Here is a 22,875-nt window from a genome sequence, read left to right as displayed (position 1 = left end):
CTCTACCACTCGGTGTGACCTTAGACAGATCACTTAATCTCTATGTGGTCTCAATTTCCTCATGTGTAAAATGGAGACAATGATATGTATCTTATACGATTCTTGTGAGTATTTAGATAACACATATTAAACACTTCAAAGATAGTACACAAAGTTCAATAAATTGCAATTCTTACTGTTAACATAATCCTTATCATTACCTAGGAGGCTACAGAAAAATGACTCCCGAGAGTACAAATAAAGTTACCCTCAGAGTAAAGGTAATCAGACTCAGTATGGAAGGAATGACATCAAGCTACAGAAAAACTAACCAAAGCAATAGTCTCTAGCTGTGTAGCTGAGGAACCTGGAAAACATATAAACCCTTCAAGGACTGCAAAAGCTTTTCAGAAAGTACCATAAGGAAGAAGACGAAAGCAAACAGCAAGCAAATATTTCTTTATACACCGAGGGACCCCTTCTTTTTAGAGGAGCTCACTACATGAATATCTCACTTAGACGATCTTAGAATATCATAAAGGATACCTAGGTCTACTAATTACTAGGATAGTCAGGACTAGAAGGCATTCAGTTATACCCAGTTTTGTTAATAAACTGTATTATTTAAATTAGAAACCACCACCTAAATTTTAAGACTATGCTGAAAAAAAGAGTGGTCTGCAAAAGAGGTAAGAAGAAAGGAGAAGATCAACGAACTGACAGTATCACTTGAACTTACAAGAGAACAGAATCTGAACGTATAATGCCCAAGCAAGCATTTGTGTTGTAGGCAAGATGACCCTCTCGATGGTATGGATAAAATATTTCTTTAGACTAATTACTTACTCTACCTGATTACACTAATCATTTCTTTTTCTTTTTTTTTTAAGAGCCAGAGCATGCGAGCGGGGGTGGGGGAGGCAGAGGGAGAGGGAGAGAATCTCAAGCAGACTCCATGCTCAGCGCAGAGCCTCACATGGGGCTTGATCTCATAACCCTGAGATCATGACCTGAGCTGAAATCAAGAGTTGCTTAACCGACTGAGCCACCCAGGCACCCCTATTCTAGTGATTTCTTTAATGTGTCTCTTGATTCCCAGACTTCATGCTCCAAAAGGGCAGGGACTCTTATTTATTGTAGTCACAGCAATAATCCTAGTACCAGCACAGTCCCCAGCAGAAGACCCTCAAATCAGTATTTGTTGGAGATTGAATAGCTTCCCAATTTCTCCTAATTCAGAGAAGGGGACAATGAAGTTGGGTAGTACTCTATAGAATGACTATCTGTTTTGCTTCCTACAGTCAGGCTTATCAGAGCCCACTGTTTTTGTTTCTAAAACTGTTTATGTGAGTTGCCCTTGTTACTATTTCATAATTTAAGCAGTAATCATGCTCATCAAAGAAGGGAGTGTGGAAAGAGAATAGATTATAGTACTAAGGCTAAAAAGCCTCAATAAAGGTGACTCACTATAATAACTTGGTGTCAAAGAAAACTGTAAAAAAGGTTTAGAAAAAAGAACCTAAAAATCTATATGAGTTTTTAACTGTAAGCGGTTTAAGGATTAGAGGATCTTTCTTGGTTTTCTATTCAATATTATGTTAGAATATATATAATTTATTTAGAACCTATATAGAAAAGGTCTTAGCACTATATCCAAAGAGGAGTAAATAAAGGTACATTTAAATGTTTTAAAATAGGAATTACAGGGGCGCCTGGGTGGCTCAGTTGGTTGAGCGTCTGCCTTCGGCTCAGGTCATGATCCCAGGGTACCGGGACTGAGCCCCGCATCGGGCCTCTGCTCAGGTGGAAGCCTGCTTCTCCCTCTCTCACCCCTCCTGCTTGTGTTCCCTCTTTCGCTGAGCCTCTGTCAAATAAATAAATAAAATCTTTAAAAAAAAAATTAAAAAAAAAAAAGGAATACAATGTTTGAGTTATGTATGTCACTACCATTTGATTCCCTTTCCTCAATCAGCTAGTGACCCAGATCATGTTGGAAAAAAGGCTTATTACTATTTCATCAAGAAATGATGTGCTAGTTACACATAAACAAAATAACCATTTGCATACTGAAAAATCACTAATTTTTTTTACCCCATCTTTGCACATATTACAATGTATTATAATTGAAATGCCTGTTTACTCAACAGTATCCCCCACTAAACTATAAATCCCTTGGGAAAAGGAACCATGTCAATTCCTAGTTTCACAGTGTCCAGCATTTGGTATTGCTTTCCATAAGCACTTTTTAAATGAAAAAAAAAAAAAAACTGCAACTCTTTAAAAAATCAGATCTGACTAGCATAATATGGTTGTTTAGTACCATTAATAATAAAATAACATTACACAGAAAGACTCTTACCAATTTATAGCCCCTCCATCACACTTCTTCATAAGCAATGTTTTCCAACATTCATGAGTAGATTTAATAACTTCAAGAGCAAAAGCCTAGTTCCAAACCAAAAACAGACATAAAGATCACATCATTATACTTGCATGGAACTATTCTCACTGACAGTTTATTTTTAAGAATATGAACTCTGGAGTTAGGCAAACCTGAGTATAAATTCTGGCATCCTTATTTATCAGCTGTGTGACTTTTGAGCAAGTTACTTAATCTCACTAAGTCTTAACTTCTTCATCTTTAAGTAGAAGGTAATGGAGATAATGTAATTTGGGGTTGGCAAACTAAGGCCAATAGGCCAAATCTAGCTCACCACCAGTTTTTATAAATAAAGTTTTACTGAACACAGTCATGCCCATTCATTTGTGCATGGCCTGTGACTGCTTTCGCACTACAATGGCAGAGGTGAGTAGTTGTGACAGAGACCATACGGCCTACAAAGTCTAAAATATTTACTATTTGGTACTTTACAGAAAAAGTTGCCAACACTTGGTTTAAATTATCCAGCTGTTGAAAGGATAAGTTGTATGCAAAGTGCTTAGTCTAGTCCCTTGCCTATAAGTACGCTTATACCTATTAATTTCATCATCAAAACTGCAGTCTAACTGTATAAATCATTCTAGAATATCCGCTGTCTAAGTAAACCTCCTACACATTCTCAAATTTTTTTTAGTATAAATTCATACTGTGTCCCAAAATGCAAAATCAACAATACACGCCTCTTGCTAGATACGTATCTAAAGGAACACTTGCTTTGTTATTCCAAAGCAGCGAATTCTTTTGATGCCCACCCCCCCAAATGTTGTTAGTTTTCCTTAAGGAGAGTCCTTATATATTAACCAATTCATACTACCTCCTTTCTCCTTCAATGACAACTAAACACATATGGTAAGAAATGAAGAAAATAAAGAATCCTGGGAACCAGGATGTAATGAGAAATTTACTTCTGAAAAAAAGAAAGTTCTCTCAGCTCTACTGTTGCCTGAGTATGGTTCAATGAAGTGGTGTTGGGGAGTTCCACTTAACAAATGGGACAAAAACCACAATAGCCATACTATGGAAAGAGCTAAGATGTCCGAACAGAAAAAAAAAAAAAAAAAAAAAAAGAAGAAGAAATGGGACAAAAAAGCCAATTTATTGTCCGGATAATATAACGAAAGATTTTTAACCAAATCATTCAAATAATTATGAATATTTAGAATCACTTTTCCACTTGCTTAAAGGGGTCAGGAGGAAAAATCTAGATAGCACAGGAGTCATCTTTTCAAACATGGTGAAGAGATAAAACTTAATTTTCCTGAGTTAGGCAATGTGTTTTAAACAGAAGTGGTAAAAAGCAATGCATAAGACAATTATGTTCTGAAACCAGGTTCTATCAATGATCTAGTCTTCGTTCAGAAAAAATTAGTGTTTATCAAAATCAAGCAAAAGGAAACAAAACAAAACAAAAAAACAACCACCCCCAAACCACCTCACTCTATAAATTCATGATTTAGCAATCTTACCTTCAGGAAATAAGGAGCCACAAAAGTTCAAACAAAATATAAAATACAATATTTTTACATGAAAAAGATAAAAAATAATTTATCTTAAAAATTTTCAATACTTTATTTTTAAGTAAGAGTATCTATTTGAAAATAATAGTTTTATATCTACATTTAATCTTAGACAAAGCCCTCAAGATCTTAAGGATTCTTTGAATGTTCCTTTTCAAAAATACTAGGTCAAGCAATAAATTCTTATATAGCAAGATATTATAATTTTTAAGTTTCCATTAACATGGCTTATTTTACTTATAAAACATACTTCTTAGTACCCGCTTAAGTGTTGGTGTATAATGTGTAATTTATATAGTGGTGATAACTTTAAAAAAATATTCCATGACTTAAACTTGATGTCTTTGGCCCATTTTCTCCATTTGTGTCATATTAGAGATACTTCATGGTAACTCTGTGGTATTCTAATAGAAAAATCCTATGGCAATAAGATATTCAAGTGTTTTCTTATTTGTTAAGCAGCTTAAGTCAGTCATGGTAGAATGAACTCTTAAGGGGAAGCCCCTCTGGATTTACATTAAGTAAAGTAAGTAACTTTTTCCTCTCCAGAATAGGAAATGGAAGCTTCTTCTTCAAACACAATTTGCAGTTAGACTGATCATGGAAATCCTTCATTTTCTGAGATGAGGGAGATGTCAATAGATAAAGAGATGAATATATATATGTATCAAAACTTAATTCACTTAGATCTCCTGAAAAAAAAATCCTTTTAAATATGTATGATAAAATAATGTCCTTAAAGTCAGTATAAAGCACTTCTGTTACCATGTTATATACAAATATTCACATAAGAAACCTCCCAAGCTAAAAGAAGTATCATATAAGTATCACAAGTACGTTTTAAAATAAAGATTATCATCTTCACCTTGTTCTTGAATTCTCCATTAAAAGCAAACTGGTTTTCTGGTTTTCCTTCTGGCACCTTATAAAATCTAAACCAATTAAGCGTAGCTTCCAAGTAACCTGGTTTGTATTTCTTAACATCATCAATATCTGCAAGTGAAGAAACAAAATACTTTTTGTTAAAAACTGAAATTGATTCTTTTATTATGTTAATCACCATACATTACATCATTAGTTTTTGAGGTAGTGTTCCATGATTCATTGTTTGCATATAACACCCAGTGCTCCATTCAGTACATGCCCTCCTTAATACCCATCACCAGGCTAACCCATCCGCCCACCACCCTCCCCTCTAGAACCCTCAGTTTATTTCTCAGAGTCCATGGTCTCTCATGGTTTGTCTCCCCTTCCGATTTCCGCCCCCCTTCATTGTGTGGTAGAGCACTGGACTGAGGGAGTCCACCTCTGCAGCTAACGTGCAGCATAATCACCATGTATCACATACCACCTCTGGACTTGAGACTTTTTTCATATGTAAAATATTACTCCTTCATTCTACAAACATCTCTTAAGCACCTTCAGATACTATGTTAGGCACAGGGGATAAGCAGATGAAGACAACAAAGCTCTTTTCCTCAAGGAGCTCAGAGGTCTAATTAAAGGAAAGAGACAACAACGCAGTAAGATTAAGTGAGATATGCTTAAGGACTGATGTCATTCTGTGAGCAGTGGAGGGCCTAGAGTAAGGTAAGTTACATCAGGATCTGTATTTTAGAAATATTAAGCTAAAGGACCACTAGAGATAAGATGGAGAGGACAGTCCCCAGAAGAAAATATATTAAAGTCAGATGAGAAGGGTTTTACACACTTACACACCGAATAGTTTCTCATTCTGTGTCAGACATTGTTCTAAGCAATGAAGTAGAACAGTAAACAGAAATAAGCCCCTTTCATGGTTTATATAGTAGGAAGAGACAGATAACAAATATAAATGTTAAGTGGTAAAAGTCTGACGAAGAAAAATAAAGCAGAGTACAAAAGAGAATGCAAACAGGGCAATTTTAAACAGAGTGATATCTGGATGGATCATTTCAAATTCTGTAATGATTTCCAGGATTTATTTTTAAGTTCGATTACCACAAAAACAGCTCAACCATCACATTTTGAGGACATTCATTCAAATATAACTGAAAATATTACTATATTAATAGCAGACCCTTCCCCAAGAGGTCTCCAAAGAATGTATCCTTTCCAATAAATATCAACTCAAAAAATGTATGAAGAATAACTAGTTAAAACTAGAAACCTTTACTCTCCACAAGACTCTGACTTACGGGAAATTTAGCATAGTCCTTTATGCACAATATAACAGCCTTGACAGCACTTGAAGAATTAGAACTTATAACAAAAATAGATGACACAATGCATTGGGATAATTCAAAGATCACTGGTTTCAGACTTGCTCATCCAATCTCATGGGAATCCCCACTTCATTGGGCATGATAAGGAGAGAGGTAAGCATTTTGCAGACATGAGTTAGACAGGAATTATGCTTTTGCTTGTTGTGCTTGCCTTTTGCCTGTTAGGGTTTAGTAATAGTTACACATGTCTCCAGAAGCCAGATGTTTCACATAAGTGAAATGAGTGTGATAAGGCAGACAGCGTAAGAATGGCAGAAACCATGGCAAATGGAAGATTGAGTATGCTGCCTTAAGGCAATCAAATTAAAAATTTTTAAATACATCAATGGGCCACACGTCTATCTCAAGTAATTCTGGGGAAAACAGAAATATTACAACTAAGGGAAAAAAATCACTTGAAACTGAACACAGGGCACACCTACTCTATTAATCACCGTCAATACATACTTTTTAAGTAATGCAAGATGTTTAAGATAGTGAATTCTAAAGACTAAGATCTTTTTAGTATTATACATTATATCTTAAGTCATAGAGTTGTTATGTCCAAAATAGAACACTCAATATATATTTCATCTAATACTCATTGTTTCCACTTCAAATTCTGATTTTCTTCTTATCGTATAAAGTGCTTTCTAAAGTGGCTTTCTATTAATCATTTTTCCACATTCTGTATTTTTGCAAAATATCTCTTAAACTGAGTTCCTCCCACTCATTCTTTCTTAGAGGGGGAAAAAACAATCTTTTAAGTTCACTGAAGGTGAATGAGAAAAGCAATTTAATCAATGGTTCAAAATAAATAATTTTCTATTACTTAAATCTGATTAATGACTTTATCATTGTACCTTACCCAATCTACTGTTCTCTATCCCACTGCAATTTTTATTTTTTTGTGAATGTTTTTTCAACTCAGTCACTTCAAATAAGAACGGAAAAGCTAAGTTATCCAATATCTAACTCGGCTTAGGCAGCGTTCTTTCCAGACGTTATACAGAAGGCCTGTTAGGCAAAGATACCGATAACAGAAACCCTGACAATTTAATAATGCCCAATAAAACACTCCAAACATAAGATAAACATTTCCATTCTCAATTAATTATAACCTAGGGGGAAAAAGCTGTATTTTCACACAGAAAAACAAAGCAAGCAAAAAATTCAAAATACACAACTTAAACATTTTAAAAATCTCAACAGCAAATGCCTCAAGCCAAAAATCTCCAATACCAATAGCCAGTTCAATTAATTATCCTTCTGAAAATATGAAAAATTACACATACAATCTATAATCTGATTCAGAGTTTAAAAAAGACCTCATTTGCTTCTCATAAACTGAATAACTCATTTGTTCTTCATAAAACTGAGAAGTACATTCATATTAAACATAAGAAAACTATAGCTAAGAAAATGCAAAAGAACTGCCAAACTTTATCCAATACATTCATGGCATAATTGGTATCATATAAATATGTCTTCTAATTCCATGAATTCTGCTTTTTCTTCTATATTGTAGAGTTACATTGTCATAGGTTTTATGTTAAAAGAGTGTAAGTGTAGATGTACTTTTTAGTTTTATTGTGGTAAAATATACACAACATAAAATTTATCATTTTTAAGAGTACAATTCAGTGGCATTAAGTACACCCACAATACTGTATATAACCATCACTTTCATCCACTTCCAGAATTTTTCATCAGATGTATTTTTTTTTACAATATATGTTAAGAAAAGCAGCAATTCTCTAGGAGTTACTTATTCCCATTCTTGGAGTTAACTTCATATGGAAGTTTCTATTATAACAATTATACAATGTATTTTCAAGATGAACCCAACAATAAAATAATAATCTAGAAGAGTTCTTTTATATAATCAAGCTAAACTTCAGTTTGTTTTTAATTACAAATCAAACTCTTTTAACTGAGATCTACTTGATCAACTCCCTGGATGATTAGCAAAGACTTTCCACTTCTGTAAAATATTCTCTGACTAATGTCCATAGTGGTCTGTATGTTGAGTCTGGTAGACAACTCTGGAATGAAGTCCACACTTCACTTGTACCAGTTAAGTTTTAGCTTTATCATGAATCAGGTATGTTTATTCCCAAAACATTTTTGCCAACTGTATCAGTAGTTATAATCATGAGAATTAGTAAAATATTATATAAGGCAATGATTTTACCAGTACAAAAAAGACTGTGTTTCTGCAAAAGTAATTTGAATGTTTTGAAAGAATTCAATAAAATGTTACTAAAAAATATTTGTTGTCAAATTAGGCCTGAGTAAAAAAATTCTTAAAGACGAGAAAAAGACATAAAAATCTAGTTATGTATCTAGCTCTGCAAAGAGTATTTTAGATATGAAAGGTCAGTGGCAGCCTCTGATAAAATGTATTTTAGCAAATTCTTGGATGAAGTATAGCAACAACTCATTCAAATATCTAGAAGAGGAGGAGTCCTGAGAGGAAGATAGGAAGTGCCAATATTCTGCTTGTGAGTGTGCTTAAAATGTTTGAGGAAGACTAAGAAAGCCCTGTGTTTAAAGCAGAGTGAAGAAAGAGTGTTAGGAGATGAAATGAGAGAAGCAGCCATAGGCCAGTCACAAAGGACTCTAAGGGACATCCTTCTTGAGATGAGAAGCCCTTAGAGGGTTCTGGACTGAGGAGTATGGGTTTTAGGGAGATCGCTCTTTTTCTGCTGTGTAGGTAAAAGACTGTGTAGAGGAAGAAGTAAAAGAAGGAAATCAAGCAACAAGCTACAGGAAGAATCCATACAGATGAAATATGATGAGGGTCTAGATAAATGGTAGTTGCATGGAGGTGGTGACAAATGGTCAATTTTAGATATTTTTAGAAAGCAGAACTGAGAGGAATTACCAATGAAAGAAAAAATTAAAAACAAAACCCAGTAAAGATCAGATTTACATAAAATTTAAGGTATCAAAGAACTAAAAAGGAAAAATTGGCAATGTTAAGTAACAATTTAAATTATAGTACAATTAAAAGCAGTCACCTAAATATTTATAACCCTAGTTTTTTTTTAAAAGCTTCATAAAAGGTATCATACTTCTTACAAGTAGGAACAGCCATTGTTTTACTTTGTTACATTGTTTTTGTTACATTTATTACATTTGTTACATATATACATTACATTTACTTTTGTTACATTGTTTTACTTTATAACAAAGCGGTTTCCAAACCTGAAAATTTAATTAACAAAGATTATATGGAGTTTCCTTAGAATTTTTATATTAAAACTAAAGATATATAATTTATGAATCATAGTTCTACATAAATCCATTGGAATATTTATAAATTTATTAAACGCTAGCTATAAGGCAGAACAGAAAATGATGTAATAACAAATTCTAAAGCTCAATTTGGCTTTTCCAAGTTCAGCGCTTTCCAATTTAATTTAGTTTTTCTTAACTAATTTTGATTTAGGAATTTATAAAAGCAAAGAAATTAATCTAAAATATCTTAGTCAAAACCCATCATTCTCTTGGGGCGCCTGGGCGGCTCAGATGGTTAAGTGTCTGCCTTCAGCTCAGGTCATGATCTCAGGGTCCTGGGATGGAGCCCCGCATCAGGCCCCTTGCTCAGGAGGGAACCTGCTTCTCCCTCTGCATGTACTCTCTCTGTGTCAAATAAATAAATTAAAAAAAAAAATCATTCTCTCTGTAGACATTAGAGGACCGTAATACTTTGTATTTTTAAAAGCAATTTTTGTGACTTATCGTTTTCCTTCATCAGAGATACTGGTATACATTTCATGTAATCTGGTTTCTTTTCAGTATAAACCAATTCACTTGTTTCTAAAACCTAAAAGAATGTCACAAATTGTGATCTACTAAGGAAAAAGAAAAAAAGAAGTGGTTTGTGAAGTTTCTTCTGTTCTTTTTTACTAAAAATACACTCTCACACAAGGGGGAGTTTCTAGTCACATGTGCTTGCCTAGACTTCAATTTTACCCAGATTTCAGAAATAAACGATGTAAAAGAGGTGAAAACTTGAGCTGATAAGGTTCATTTTATACAGACAGCTCATCAAGAATGAGGAACAAAGTATGAGATCTTTTTAATCTAGAGACATTTTAAGGAATAATGAACTATAAAGATGATGTATTAAATTATGTACTAAAAACAAACGAACATAAAGAAATTTTAAGCATGAGAAAATGAGGACAACACATTTGGTAAGCAAATACAATAAATCTACAGATCAACAATAAAAAATTTTAAATAATTCTCTTGCCTACCAAGAAAGAACCACACCCAGTCCTCTCAACTTTTTGTATAATTAAAAATTGGATGTTGAAAACAAAACAAAAATATACTTTGTTATTTACTTAGTGAAAACCTTTTTTGGCCCAAAAGGAAATAAAAACTCTTAAGAATATTCAGAAAATAATGAAAATAAGAACACTCAAAGTTTTTAAGAAGAAATAAGGTAAACCAGGAAAAACATCCCATTTGGAATCAGACGGCACTAAGTTCAAACTCCAGTTCTGGCATTCATATAGTGCATCATCTTGGGAAAATACATTAGTCTGTGTGTTTCCTCAAACACAAAATGGAAAAATCATGGTTGTTGTGAGGATTAAATAAGATAGCATATTAAAAATCATTTTAAAAAAAATAAGGGATAGTTTTAAGAAATATTTATCGTCCTTCCAATCCCCTAAAGCCTTTTCCATGGAATGTAGACACAGTTATATTCACAGGGAAACCTAGAGCCTTAGATGCTCAAAAATTAATAAATATGAATTAATAATTTAGAAAATTAATGAACATATTTTCATTAATACTGACAGTTACTTTATGTTTAATGTGTATGACTCTACTGAGAAATCGAAGAAGCTAGGTATTGATATAAACCCTGTAAACAAGCACTAAAAATAACATAAAAGGCATCTGGACATACACACACATACACAAACGCGTACTTAATCATAACATTTTTCTATAAACGTACTTTTTCTTATGGTAAAGGTCAGGCCTCAAATGAATTTGTAATTAATCTCTTATTTAATGATGTACACATTTACCTTTACTTCTAGTATTACTGCAGTTTAGTTCTTACAAAGTTTTTTCATTTCTACCATGTTTAAGTTAAATCTAAACAACCATTTTTTAAAACATTTGGAACAGAGAGGAAATATATAAATAAAATTCCTTTATTTCTAGAGCGAGACTCACTCAGTTCAAGTACATTACCCAAATTATCAATTAAAAACAATGCCCAACTATCTGAAGCATTTCTCTTTACAAAAAACAGAAACATCTGACAAAGATGAGGGAGTGAATTCATGTTTCAACAAACTCCCTCAGGTTTAACTACACCAAGACAGAAAACATAAAAATAGAACACCAAAAATGCTCAAAAACAAGATAAGCACCTTGCAGACTCAATATGGAACAAAAATACCTGTCAGGTAAAAGCAAGATGACCATATGATTTATTGCACATACTAGAATATTTCTGGGACTCCTAATCAAGAGAAAAAAAGAGCCAACAGAAATCAATCCTGAGATGACCCATGCAAATGAGGATTTTAAAGTACTTACTACAAATACAGTCAAGGACTTTCAAAAAAATACGGTTATGAAGCATTAAACAAGTGGAAATTTCAGTTAAGGAGGAAAAACTTTACTATCAAAAAAAACCATATGAGGGAGTATATGAAATGAAAAATCAGATAAGGATTTAATAGAACTTGGATATGGCAAAAAAAATCACAGAAGTAGAAGACAAAAACAATAGTAATTATCCTGTCTGAAGAAGAGTAAGGAATAAAGACTGTAAAGACATAAAAAAAGCTTTAGTGACCCATGAGACAATAAAAAGTGGTCTAAAATATGTGTATCAGAAGTCTCAGAATGAAGGTGAGAGAATGGGGTAAAAAAATTATGGTAAATAATTTGGGTTTTACCCAAATGTGTTAAAAACATGAACTTGAAGATCTGCAAAGTTCAATATACCCTAAGCAGGATAAATATTAAGGAAAGGACACCTTAGCATATCACAGAAAAACTGCTGAAATCCAAAAACAGGAGAAAAATCTTCAAAACAGTCTGAGAAAACATTACATTATATACTGGGTAACAATACATTAACTGTTAATTTCTCATCAGAAACAGTGGAGACCAAAAGAAAATGGAACGTCTTTACAAAAATCGCTTTAACTCAAAATTCTATATCCAGTGAAACTACACTTCCAAAACAAAGGCAAGAAAAGACAGTATCAGATCAATGAAATAGAGAGAATTCATCACCAGCAGAACTGTACCACAAAAAAATGCTGAAGTCTTCAAGTTGAAGGTAAATGACACCAAATGGAAACTACAGATCTTCAGCTTCTTTTTGTTTTCTGTAACAAAATATATGGTTATGGACACGGCAAATATGTGGGTAAATGTAAAAAATTACACGTGTGTGTGTTTCTTCTAGTTTCTTTAAAAGATATTTTATTATTTAAGACAAAGAATAGAGAGAGGTTCTGTGAAGAAGAGGATCTCTCGCAGAACTGCTGGTAGAAGTGCAAAATGATACAGCCACTTTGGTAAACAGTTTAACAATTTCTCACCATGTTAAGCATGTAATTATCATCTGACCCAGTAACCCTATTCCTAGGTATTTCCCTAAGAGAAAGGAAAACATACACTCACACAAAGACTTGTATTTAAATGTTCATAGCAACTTTATTTGTATTAGCCCAAAGCCAGAACCCAAATTTCCATCAAGGAGATGAATAAACTGTGGTATATTTGTAAACGGAACACTATTCAGTAATCAAATGGAACAAACTATACTGATTACACACAGTAATACACATGAATCTCCAAAGCATTAAGCAAAGACTACATATGTACATGTATAGAAATGTACACGACTCTAAAGAAAATTGCAGTTGTTAAAAAATGCCAGAATTTTTAAGTATAAATATTTTCTCCCTTCAAAATAAGTGAAAATTCACTTTTGGAGTTCTTTTCAGACTTTGCTCAATACACACATCTTTTGATTTATCAATAACTATATGCATATTCACTTATTCATCAATTTTAAAAAATTATTGAGCACCTATAACATGCCAGGCACTGTACCAAGCTTTGTAATGGAAAAATTAGTATTAAATACCTAGACACAAACCTAACAGAAAATGTAAAAGATCTTCACAGTAATCTACAAGTACTTCACTAAAAGAAATGTTAGAAAGCCTGAATAAATGGCAATATATATATATTCATTGATGCATTTAATATTTTAATGATAGCAGAAATCCTTGACAATTTGATTCCAAATTTTGCAAAGAATAAAGCATAAGAAAAACCAAACAAGTCTGCAAGTTTGTTCCACAGAACAAAAGGAGAAAGATTTGTCTTGTATTATGAGGCTATAGTAGTTAAAATAAAATAATATGGCACTGGCTCAGGAATAGATCACTGACACTAAACAGAATCCAGAAACAGACTCTTTGTATAAATAAGAATGCAATATATGATAAAGGAGACATTTCAAAACACTGGGAAGAGAACAGATTTGTCTGTTAAATGGTGATGGGAAAATTGTACATATGGAAAAAATAAAATAAATTCCATAAAGACTAAAGATCCAATTGTAAAAAAAATTAAAATACAAAAGAACAAAATGGAAATAAAAAGAAAAACATCTTTCTATGGGGTAAGAAATCCTTAAATAAGAATCAAAATGTTAAAGTCATGTATAAAAATGATGGATAAAATGGAATACATCAAAATTGAAATATCTAGAAGCCAAAAGGCAACAGTATCTCTGCAGATGGGGAGAAAATATTTGCAACCTAAATTAATAAAGAATTAACTTCCAAAATATCCAAGCAATTTCCATATATCAACTCAATAGAAAAATGGTGAGTAATATGCATAGGCAATTCACAGAAAGGAAGATACAAATAGCCAATAAATATATGAAAAAGACACTCCATCTACTTAGCATTAAGTAGAATAATGCAAAATTAAATGACGATACCATTTTTCATCTATCAGCCTGGCAAAACAAATTTTTTAAATGCTCGGTAATAGGTCATTGAAGCTTCAAAATTTGTAAATTAGGTATTATTTATTTCCTTATATAAATTAGGAAATTGGGGTTACAAAATTTACTCAGGATCTCAAAGGATACAGAGTAACCTCAATATAATAGCTTTAAATACGGGGTGACACCTGTAGGTATGTGTGTGGTGGGGGAGGGATATCCTCAAATTTGATTAGGTGATTACATCTCCCACTTAAATGTATATCAAAACTATTATCAATTATTCTAGATTCAAGACTTGAATATCCAACCAGCAGAGGATAAGCTAATAGAATGATTCTCAACTTGGATAAATCTATCAGAATCACCCAAGGAGCTTTAGCAAACTATTTAGACAGATGCACATTTCTTACTTCCTTATCCACATCCCCAAACTGAGAACCACCTGTACTTCCATGAAGAACATCTGGAGAAAAAAATTAAAATGCCGTTTTTATCTGGATTATTTCCACCAAACCATAACATGAAGGGAAGGAAGCATATAATCAGCTGAGAATTTTTTTAAATTTTTAGATAAAAATCAGTTACATAAATGTAATACCATATCTCTTTGCTCATATTATTAAAAAAAAAAAACTAGGAAATGGTCACATGCTTGAAATTTTGTCCAGAGAGGATTAAAAAAAAAAAGGAAAAAAGAGCTCCCAATTCTATGGGACTTTACCAAAGGAAATGATGCAAACGCACAAAGCTCTCATTCCAATACTAGAGCTGCTGCACTCATAGAGCTAAATATGTGTACAACTGGCCTCTAAACAAAATCTGTGGGAAGCAAGAACATATGTTTCTAATGATAGCTTATAAACATTCACAAGAAACAGTTCCAATTCCATAACACGCACTGTATCTTCTGCATCACAAAGAGAGGCTCTAACTCAGTGACTTAATAGTTTGAATAGTTTATGTTTACTCAGATCCCTAAAAAGACTGTTTTTCACACAGCTCTACACATCTATGCTTAATAGCACACAGACGGAGGGGCAGTAACCCCGATTTTGTTGACCTTTCCTTCTCCATTACCCTTTTTTACCAATTCTACTCTTATCAACACCTGTACCAGTATATATTAATATCATGAAAAACAATGGCAGTGAACACACATCAAAATAGGTTATACCAAACAAAGTAATTCTACACAAAGGTCTATTTGTATTGTATCAGAAAAACCTCTTGGAAAAGAGCTGGTAGACTTTTTTTTCCCGAAAATATAAATATTCATTGCCATTTCACAATAAACTTTATATGACCAGTAAAATAAAAACCTTCCAGGTGCCTTGTATGTGGTAGAAATTCATATAGTTTTCTAATTTAATTTTAATTTGAAACATGTAACAAAGTGGCTAAATACTCCAGTTTTGGGTTGGAAAGACCATCAATGAAGTTACAGCTCCATCATGTAAAAGCTACCCTAGAGTACTTAAAGATGTGCCAGGTGCCTGGGTGGCTCAGTGGGTTAGGGTGTCTGCCTTTGGCTCAGGTCCTGATCTCAGGATCCTGGGACTGAAGCTCCCTGATCAGTGGGGAGTCTGTTTCTCCCTCCCCCTCTGCTCCCCACCCCTGCTTGTGCATGCACGCTCTCTCAAATAAATAAAATCTTAAAAAAAAAGAAAAAAGATGTGCCAATGTCCCCCAGAAATCTACCTCATAATCCTTTAATTTAAACTGTTTCCTTCAGCATTACCTTTGAAGACAATTTATTTAGGTGTTTCTACTTTAAAAGAAGGCTGAAAATAATGAATTAAAAATATTTCCTTGAACAACCAAAATTTAGAGATTGGTAAATGATCCCTAGGGTTTTTCCCATTACAGGATCATTCCTGCACCTTTGGAGATGAAGAAATTAAAGCTTCCAGAGATTACACGACGTTTCCAAGGTCAGTAACTTACACAGAGGGATTTTAGAATTTCGGCCTCCCCTACTCTTCACCACATCATAGGAATATGACTAAAACCTAAAAAGCACTGAAAGAGGTCAAGGTTTCAAAAAGAGGGAAAAGATTCCCAGTAATTTAATTCTATTCTTAATTATAGTACATTTCACTCAATTCATCCCTGTTCCTCAAACTACCTCCTCCCACACCCCATCCTTACACACCCATGCCTATCCCAATTAATGAAATCAAAGGAATGAAGATCAAAAAAAGCCATCTTTTTATTGGGACCTCTAATCTTAAGTATCTGCTGATGTGAAATTATTTAAGAGCAAATGGTCAGTACTCCCAGAAAGCAACACTGTCCAAGGCCATGGATACATTCGACTACTCCAGTACTCTTCATAGGGGTAGTGGAATGCAGTGAACAGCATGAGCTCTGGAGCCCAAATGGATTCCAGTGGCTCCCTGTATGACTTTAGACAAGTTACTAACCAACCCGCCCCTCTCACAGCAGTGCCTTAGTTTCTTAATCTGGGGAAAAAAAGAAAAAAAAAGAGGGGGAGGACATTACCACAGTTTGCTTGAGCTTGTGTGAACATTAAACAGATACTCCAAAAGAAGCACTCAGCATAGTTACTAGACACACAGGAATTGCTGCAGAAATGTTAGAGCTTTGGGGATGACAATGGTGACACGCAAGCCCTTTCTGTCCCAAACAGTACATGCACAGAAAAGCAAACTGAGCTCTAGTCCATCTGGTTATAAGGTTAACACAAATATCTTCCTTAAGATTTCTATGCTATTCTCTATTTTTCCCCCTAAATAACACTATTTAAACTGTGTTTTAGAAAGTACGGAAATCAAACACCATGTTAATTTGCTTATTTTTAAAATAATAATTATAGGGACACCAGATGTTCATTTAGCAAATGAAAATTTGAGCCAAACAGATTTGGTTTTCACATGTTTATTACTGTCTTGAAAGACATAAAGGGAACTCTGTAGTTTTACTTTTTAAATTTCTCTAAATGTAAGCTGAAATTCTACGTATATCAAATATATATAAATTATGAGAATTCTAAGAAAAGTACAATGCCGGCCTTTGAAAAATTCCCAACCGCCTCATTTTAAATAATCCCTTTTCACTCATGCGATTTATTCATCCCAGAATGTATCTACATCAATATACTTGTTCTGATTTCCATTTTTGTTTCCTAATTTTTCATTTTATAAAACAGTATCACTGCACAAGCAACATTTAAAAAGAGGACAAGAGACAATAGTTTTCATTTATTTAACACTCTGAAAATTGAAGTGGCTTCTGGGCCTAAATAACCTCCTATAATGTTATGTCACCTGACATAAGGTCCTTAGGCATCACTGGCAGGTCTGAAGAGGCTCAAACATCTGTCTGGAGAATATGTGAGGCTCTACATTATAGAAGGTGGTTAATTTAGCCAAAGGAGAAATTACACATGCCCTGGCATTTTAATCTTCTTAAAAAGCTCTGAACTTGGTTATTTCATAACCAAACGCTATTATCCCTAATGGCCAAGGCATTCTCTAGTAACAATTTCGGAGCCCTGGGAGTCTTATTAACTCTTTCAGGCCATTAAGGTACCATTAAGAGCATGAGAGCCTGGAACCTAATTACAGTGTATTAAATGGTCCTAGTGCTCCAGCCAAAGTGACTGATTTTCTATCAGGGAGTACAAAGAATTTGTTTTTAAATGTTATTTTAAGACTATTTTTAGATTTTCACAGCGGCTACTCCAGTTTCAGAAGGCAAAACTTCAAGATTTAAATAAGATTAAACTTAAAGGAATATAGCCAGCAACCACAGCTTCTAAGTGAAACATGTTCTCTGATGCAATGGCTAGTTTTAGTTTAGTCACGTCAAAGTTAAAAACTATAAATATTAAAACAGGATATTGTATCAAAGTTTGCACATACATTCATTTGGATCAAAAAAGTTATTTTATAATAAAATAACCCTAAAACATCCTTGCAGAATCATAATTAAATGAATTAATATAGCAAAAAATAATTTTAAAAATATATATGAAAATATGGAAGGACATGTTGTCTATAAATTGAAACAGACTTCTCTGCTTTCAAAAAAGAAAAAATAGGTACTGATCATGTCAAAAAACAGCTTTTTCTTAAGGTAGTGGAAATTAACAAGAGGGATTTATTTTTTAAATGCCTAACAATGAAAATGTGTAAAAAGTAATAAAAAATTCTCTATGAATTTCTGTATTACACACATCCTCAGAAAACTACAGAATTAAAAAAATTCCAGATAGCTACTCTTTCCTACATGGTTTTAACCTTTCCTTCTGTTGATCCATCTAATAAAAATGCCAAGAAGTATAGATAACAAATGTTTAAACTGTTATAAAATCACTTACTCCTCTATGATTAAAAATACCAATTCACACACACTAATTTGTATTTTAAGTTACTGCATTATATACCAAAGTTAATTATTAAAGAGAAGGTGACCAAAAAAAGACATTTCCAACATGTATGGACTCAGAATCAATCTCCCATGCATTTTCTGTAAAAAAAAATTGGGGAAATCCATACTGGCCAACAATGAAAATGGAAAACAAAAAAGAGGACATGAAAGAATCTAAGAAAAAACAGAACTCCTAACCCAGGGCAATGAAAAGAAACCCCATGATGGTCGCTGTGCAGCAAGCTGTTCTCTTGTATCCATACCTGGTCTTTTAATAAAAAGTATGATAAAGGAGGTAACTAATATTCACATAAAGACTGTAACTGCTAGTTGTTATTTTATTTTTCAATTTTCAGATTCAAGAGACCAAACATAAGAAACAGTTAAAGAACAGAATTTAAACATTATAAATTTAGACATACAGAGCTAACGTATAATTCAGAGAAGCTGGTCTGTAAAGGACAGAGAAATAACAGAAACTTCAATGCCCTGGTTCTATACTGGGCAACCACAAGTTACTGTTCAAAATTAATGAAGCAATAAATAGAGCTCAAAGTGTATTACTTAGAGTTATTAAGATAAAGATGAAATATGGTAACAAAATTTAAATGTTTAAGAAGTTAAATTCCTTTGGTTTTTCAAAGCAGCAACCTGAGTCAAAAGGGAAAAAAACAATAATTAAGAAGAGAGGTGTAAAATGCTTCGAGTAGAGAAGCAACCACTCAGAACTAAAAACAGAAGGAAGAAGAGATGAGAAGTCAGACGGGGTGAGAAGGGGGAAGGAGAATTTTACTTTTTATTTCATATACCTTTTTATTACACTTATGAGTATTTATTTCCAAGTATATGATTATTTTTATAATTAAAAATGCCATCCACAATCCTGTTGTCGTGATTTTAAAAGGTACACATAATAAAATTTTTAAATGTTACCAAATGTGAGATTAAATATTGTTTTTATTTTTTTTTATTTTTTTAATTTTTTTTAAAGATTTTATTTATTTATTTGACAGAGATCATGGCCTGAGCCGAAGGCAGATGCTTAACGACTGAGCCACCCAGGCACCCGAGATTAAATATTGTTAATTTTCAAAGATGTACAGTAGAGACAGAACAGCAATAAATTTTTAATATCTGTTGGCTAATATTTATTTAATCGTATGAATCCAAATATACATTTTTATCTTACTGTCATAAAATCATAGGTTGTTATAACAGGCAATTCATCTAACCTCAAAATCAAGAAATGATTCCTTTATTCTAAGGTCCCCTCCCCCTGCCAAGGTCTTAAGCTCCTCCTGAATTATATGTTAGGTACCTTTAGAAGATAGATTAATTATTATAAGAAAAACCTATTACACAGTATAATTAAATTATACAAACTGATCTTCTAAAAAATTCCTACACAAATTTAGGAAGCTTTCAACCCCTGTAATTCCTGACCATCTCTCCGTTCTCATCCCCAATACCCCCCTTTAGTAGGTGCTAATGAAAACACAGACAATACCAGGCTAAGTAGTGAAGAAAAAAGTTAAGATTAAGAACGATTTCTGTCCATTAACATCTGCTTAAGCAGCAAGACAACAAGAACTCTTGTCTTTTGTTTGAAATAGTTGAGAGATCAGCTGGATGATGTTTGAGAGATACAGTAAATATAAATCAAAACTTGAGTTTAAATTAAAAATAAAGGCTCCTACGTAGGGTCATCTAGTATTCCATGATTCAAAAAAAAAAATACTTATACTACAATTTTTTCAGCCTTTTACTTTGTACCTGTATCTATTTTTCCCTTGGGTCACTGTAAAATAAGAGAGAAAAGAAAACTCAATGAAGATATGTAGAATATATCACAATAATGTGAAGGTAAAAGGAATGAGAAGTAATAAAAGAAAACACCTCTAATTCTTAAAACTATAAAACCTACTTTACAAAATCTAGATATTTGAGAGTTATTACTTCAGGTACTTTCCAGAGTGAACAACATGCAAATATTCTTAAAGTAAATAATAATCCATTTTCCCTCTGTATACCTTACTCATTCAGGAAGTAAATACAAAAACAAAAGTCAGCATACCATTTCTGAGCAAAATATGCCAATAACACTCATCTAATCTTTTAATTTTAGGATTTTAAAAACGTATTATGAAGAAGCACTGTTGTATTTTTCATGATGAAGGTATGTGTTCCTTCTAGTGGAATGGAAAAAAGTCCCTTTTTTCTTTCAAAACAAGTTCTTGTTGTAATTATTCTAGTCTGATGTCACCTCAACCTAAATAAGCTTCAGAATTTCTGCGTGTCTTTTTGTACAAGCATACACCAAAAGAATTTAGAAGATGCCAAAGGGCAAAGTCATCTCCATTCAGGATACAAGCAAAATTAAAGTCCAAAGAGTTAAAATTTTTCATTCTAACCCTTAGGAAACTCAAGAAGGAGGTAAGGTACTTAGCCTTATGTAATCTGGTTTCAATCCTGCTAGTTACAAAAACCATATTACTATAATCAAGTATGAATTGCTCAGTACAGTACCATAGGTGGACAATGGACTTTATAATCAGACAGAAATGAGTTCAAATCATGGGTCTACTATTTAATGGATGTGCAAACTTGGGCAAGTTATTTAAATCCTTGGAGCACCTTTTAGATTAAGAATAATAATATGCACTAGAACAGCTACTAGTGCTTTGCATATGGTGAGAGTTTAAAATGTTAAATCACATCTCCAACAGGACTGGGCTAAAGAATAGTATATTCCACCTAATAAACAGTTTCTTTCAGGCTTGCAGCCTTTCCAGTTTAAAGGGGGAATCCCTTAGCAGAGTTTCATGACTTCAGTGTGTCACATCACAAATCGATTAGTTAGCGGATTTGTTTTGGCTGGCTGCGGCACCATTATATTATCAGTTCTCATCTGAGAGGCAGTTAACGCATTAAAAAAATTTTAACTGTGTATTTTACTCTCCTTACATACGTATATCCGAGAAATATGGTAATAAAGAAATCCAGGGTAAAATAATAAGCCAGACAAGAAATATACATGGGTATGGACTAGTGTCTCATATTTTAATTGTAGTTTTTATGCTTTAGTTTTGCCCCTGAGGTTACTTGTACTTCACCTTATCAGACCCTTTCTTTTCTCAATTACATGCAAGAATGGCATAAAATCTCTCTCTGGCTGTTCCATGTGCAAGAAAAGGTTTTAAATGCACATAAATTAAGAGAGGTTAACACATAAGTGTTAATGAGTTTCAGTCAATTCAGAAATGATATATCTTCCAGATAAGAACTGAGGTCTAGAGGGAACCAGGAACCTGAAAAAGAATGAAACTGAAAGAAAAAAGGTGAGATAAATAGGGGGGAAAACAGTCAAAGAATAATAATAGTAGTCATATTTTTAACACTCGCTATGTGACAGTCAGATGCTTTAAATAAATCATCTCTTACTGTCAACAAGCTCACAAGTAGGTATAACTCTCTCCCTTTACAGGTGACCAAAGTGAAATTGAGAAAGGTTAAATGATCTACCCAAAGTCACTCAGGTAGGAAGTAGTACAGAACTCAAACTGAGGTCTGTCCAATTCCAAAGAAAGTCAACTCTTTATCATACGAAGCTATTTCTGGGACATCAAAATTTTGTCCAAGAACAGTTACCTTTCCCCCCGTTTTTGCAACACAGAACAAAAACTAGGTATAGAAACACCTTATGTCCTTGATGTACACTTCTCCCTTAGTCTTCTTCCTGTTACCCAAATGAACAAAAGAGAGATTTAAGGGAAAAAAAAAAAAAAGAGAAGGAAGGAAGGGGGAGGGAAGGAATGGAAGGAATGAATAGCGGGAAGGAGAAAGGAAACCCAAAGTATGTACTTTCTTAGTATAAAGTACCACCTGTCTGTCTATATCCTTTTCTCTTTTTTGTTCTTCCCAGCAATATGACACAACTCAGACACAATCATAACGGACTGCCCTTTATATTCTGTGGATGGAGAGAGCATAACAAAATAAAACACATTAATTTAACTCCCAAATATACACATTGTATTTTAGATGAGCCCCTTTTAAATTCTAAGAATTTCAATGCCACACCGATTTACTTCTATTTCTGGAAAGTTACAGACTTACCCTGAAACTTTGAGGCTTCAGGATCATTCACATTGATAGCAATTATTTTCCAATCTGTTTCCCCCTGATCAATAAGAGCCAAAATTCCAAGGATCTTCACATGAATAACCTCTCCACAAGAAAGAACCTTTAAAGAGAAAAGAAATTCAGCATTTGCAAGGC

At 33.3% G+C, this 22,875-nt stretch overlaps 1 protein-coding gene across 3 annotated transcripts in view; it reads right to left on the bottom strand.

Moving 5' to 3' along the window:
- The window catches only part of PPA2 (inorganic pyrophosphatase 2), an 83,701-nt gene that overhangs the window by 23,308 nt on the left and 37,518 nt on the right, over window positions 1-22,875 (bottom strand). For all 3 annotated transcript variants that reach the window (XM_028121293.1, XM_088021077.1, XM_028121294.2), the window contains exons 7-9: window positions 22,714-22,840; window positions 4,802-4,929; window positions 2,339-2,424 (exon numbers count right to left, since the gene is read on the bottom strand). In XM_028121293.1, the coding sequence (XP_027977094.1) occupies window positions 2,339-2,424; window positions 4,802-4,929; window positions 22,714-22,840 (341 nt within the window). The remainder of the gene's footprint in view (window positions 1-2,338; window positions 2,425-4,801; window positions 4,930-22,713; window positions 22,841-22,875) is intronic.

The sequence above is a fragment of the Eumetopias jubatus genome, unplaced genomic scaffold (assembly GCF_037043125.1).
Source record: "Eumetopias jubatus isolate StellerSeaLion01/CBP00866 unplaced genomic scaffold, mEumJub1_p1.0 scaffold_2, whole genome shotgun sequence".
Taxonomy (NCBI): domain Eukaryota; kingdom Metazoa; phylum Chordata; class Mammalia; order Carnivora; family Otariidae; genus Eumetopias; species Eumetopias jubatus.
This window is presented reverse-complemented; position numbering and strand designations above follow the sequence as displayed.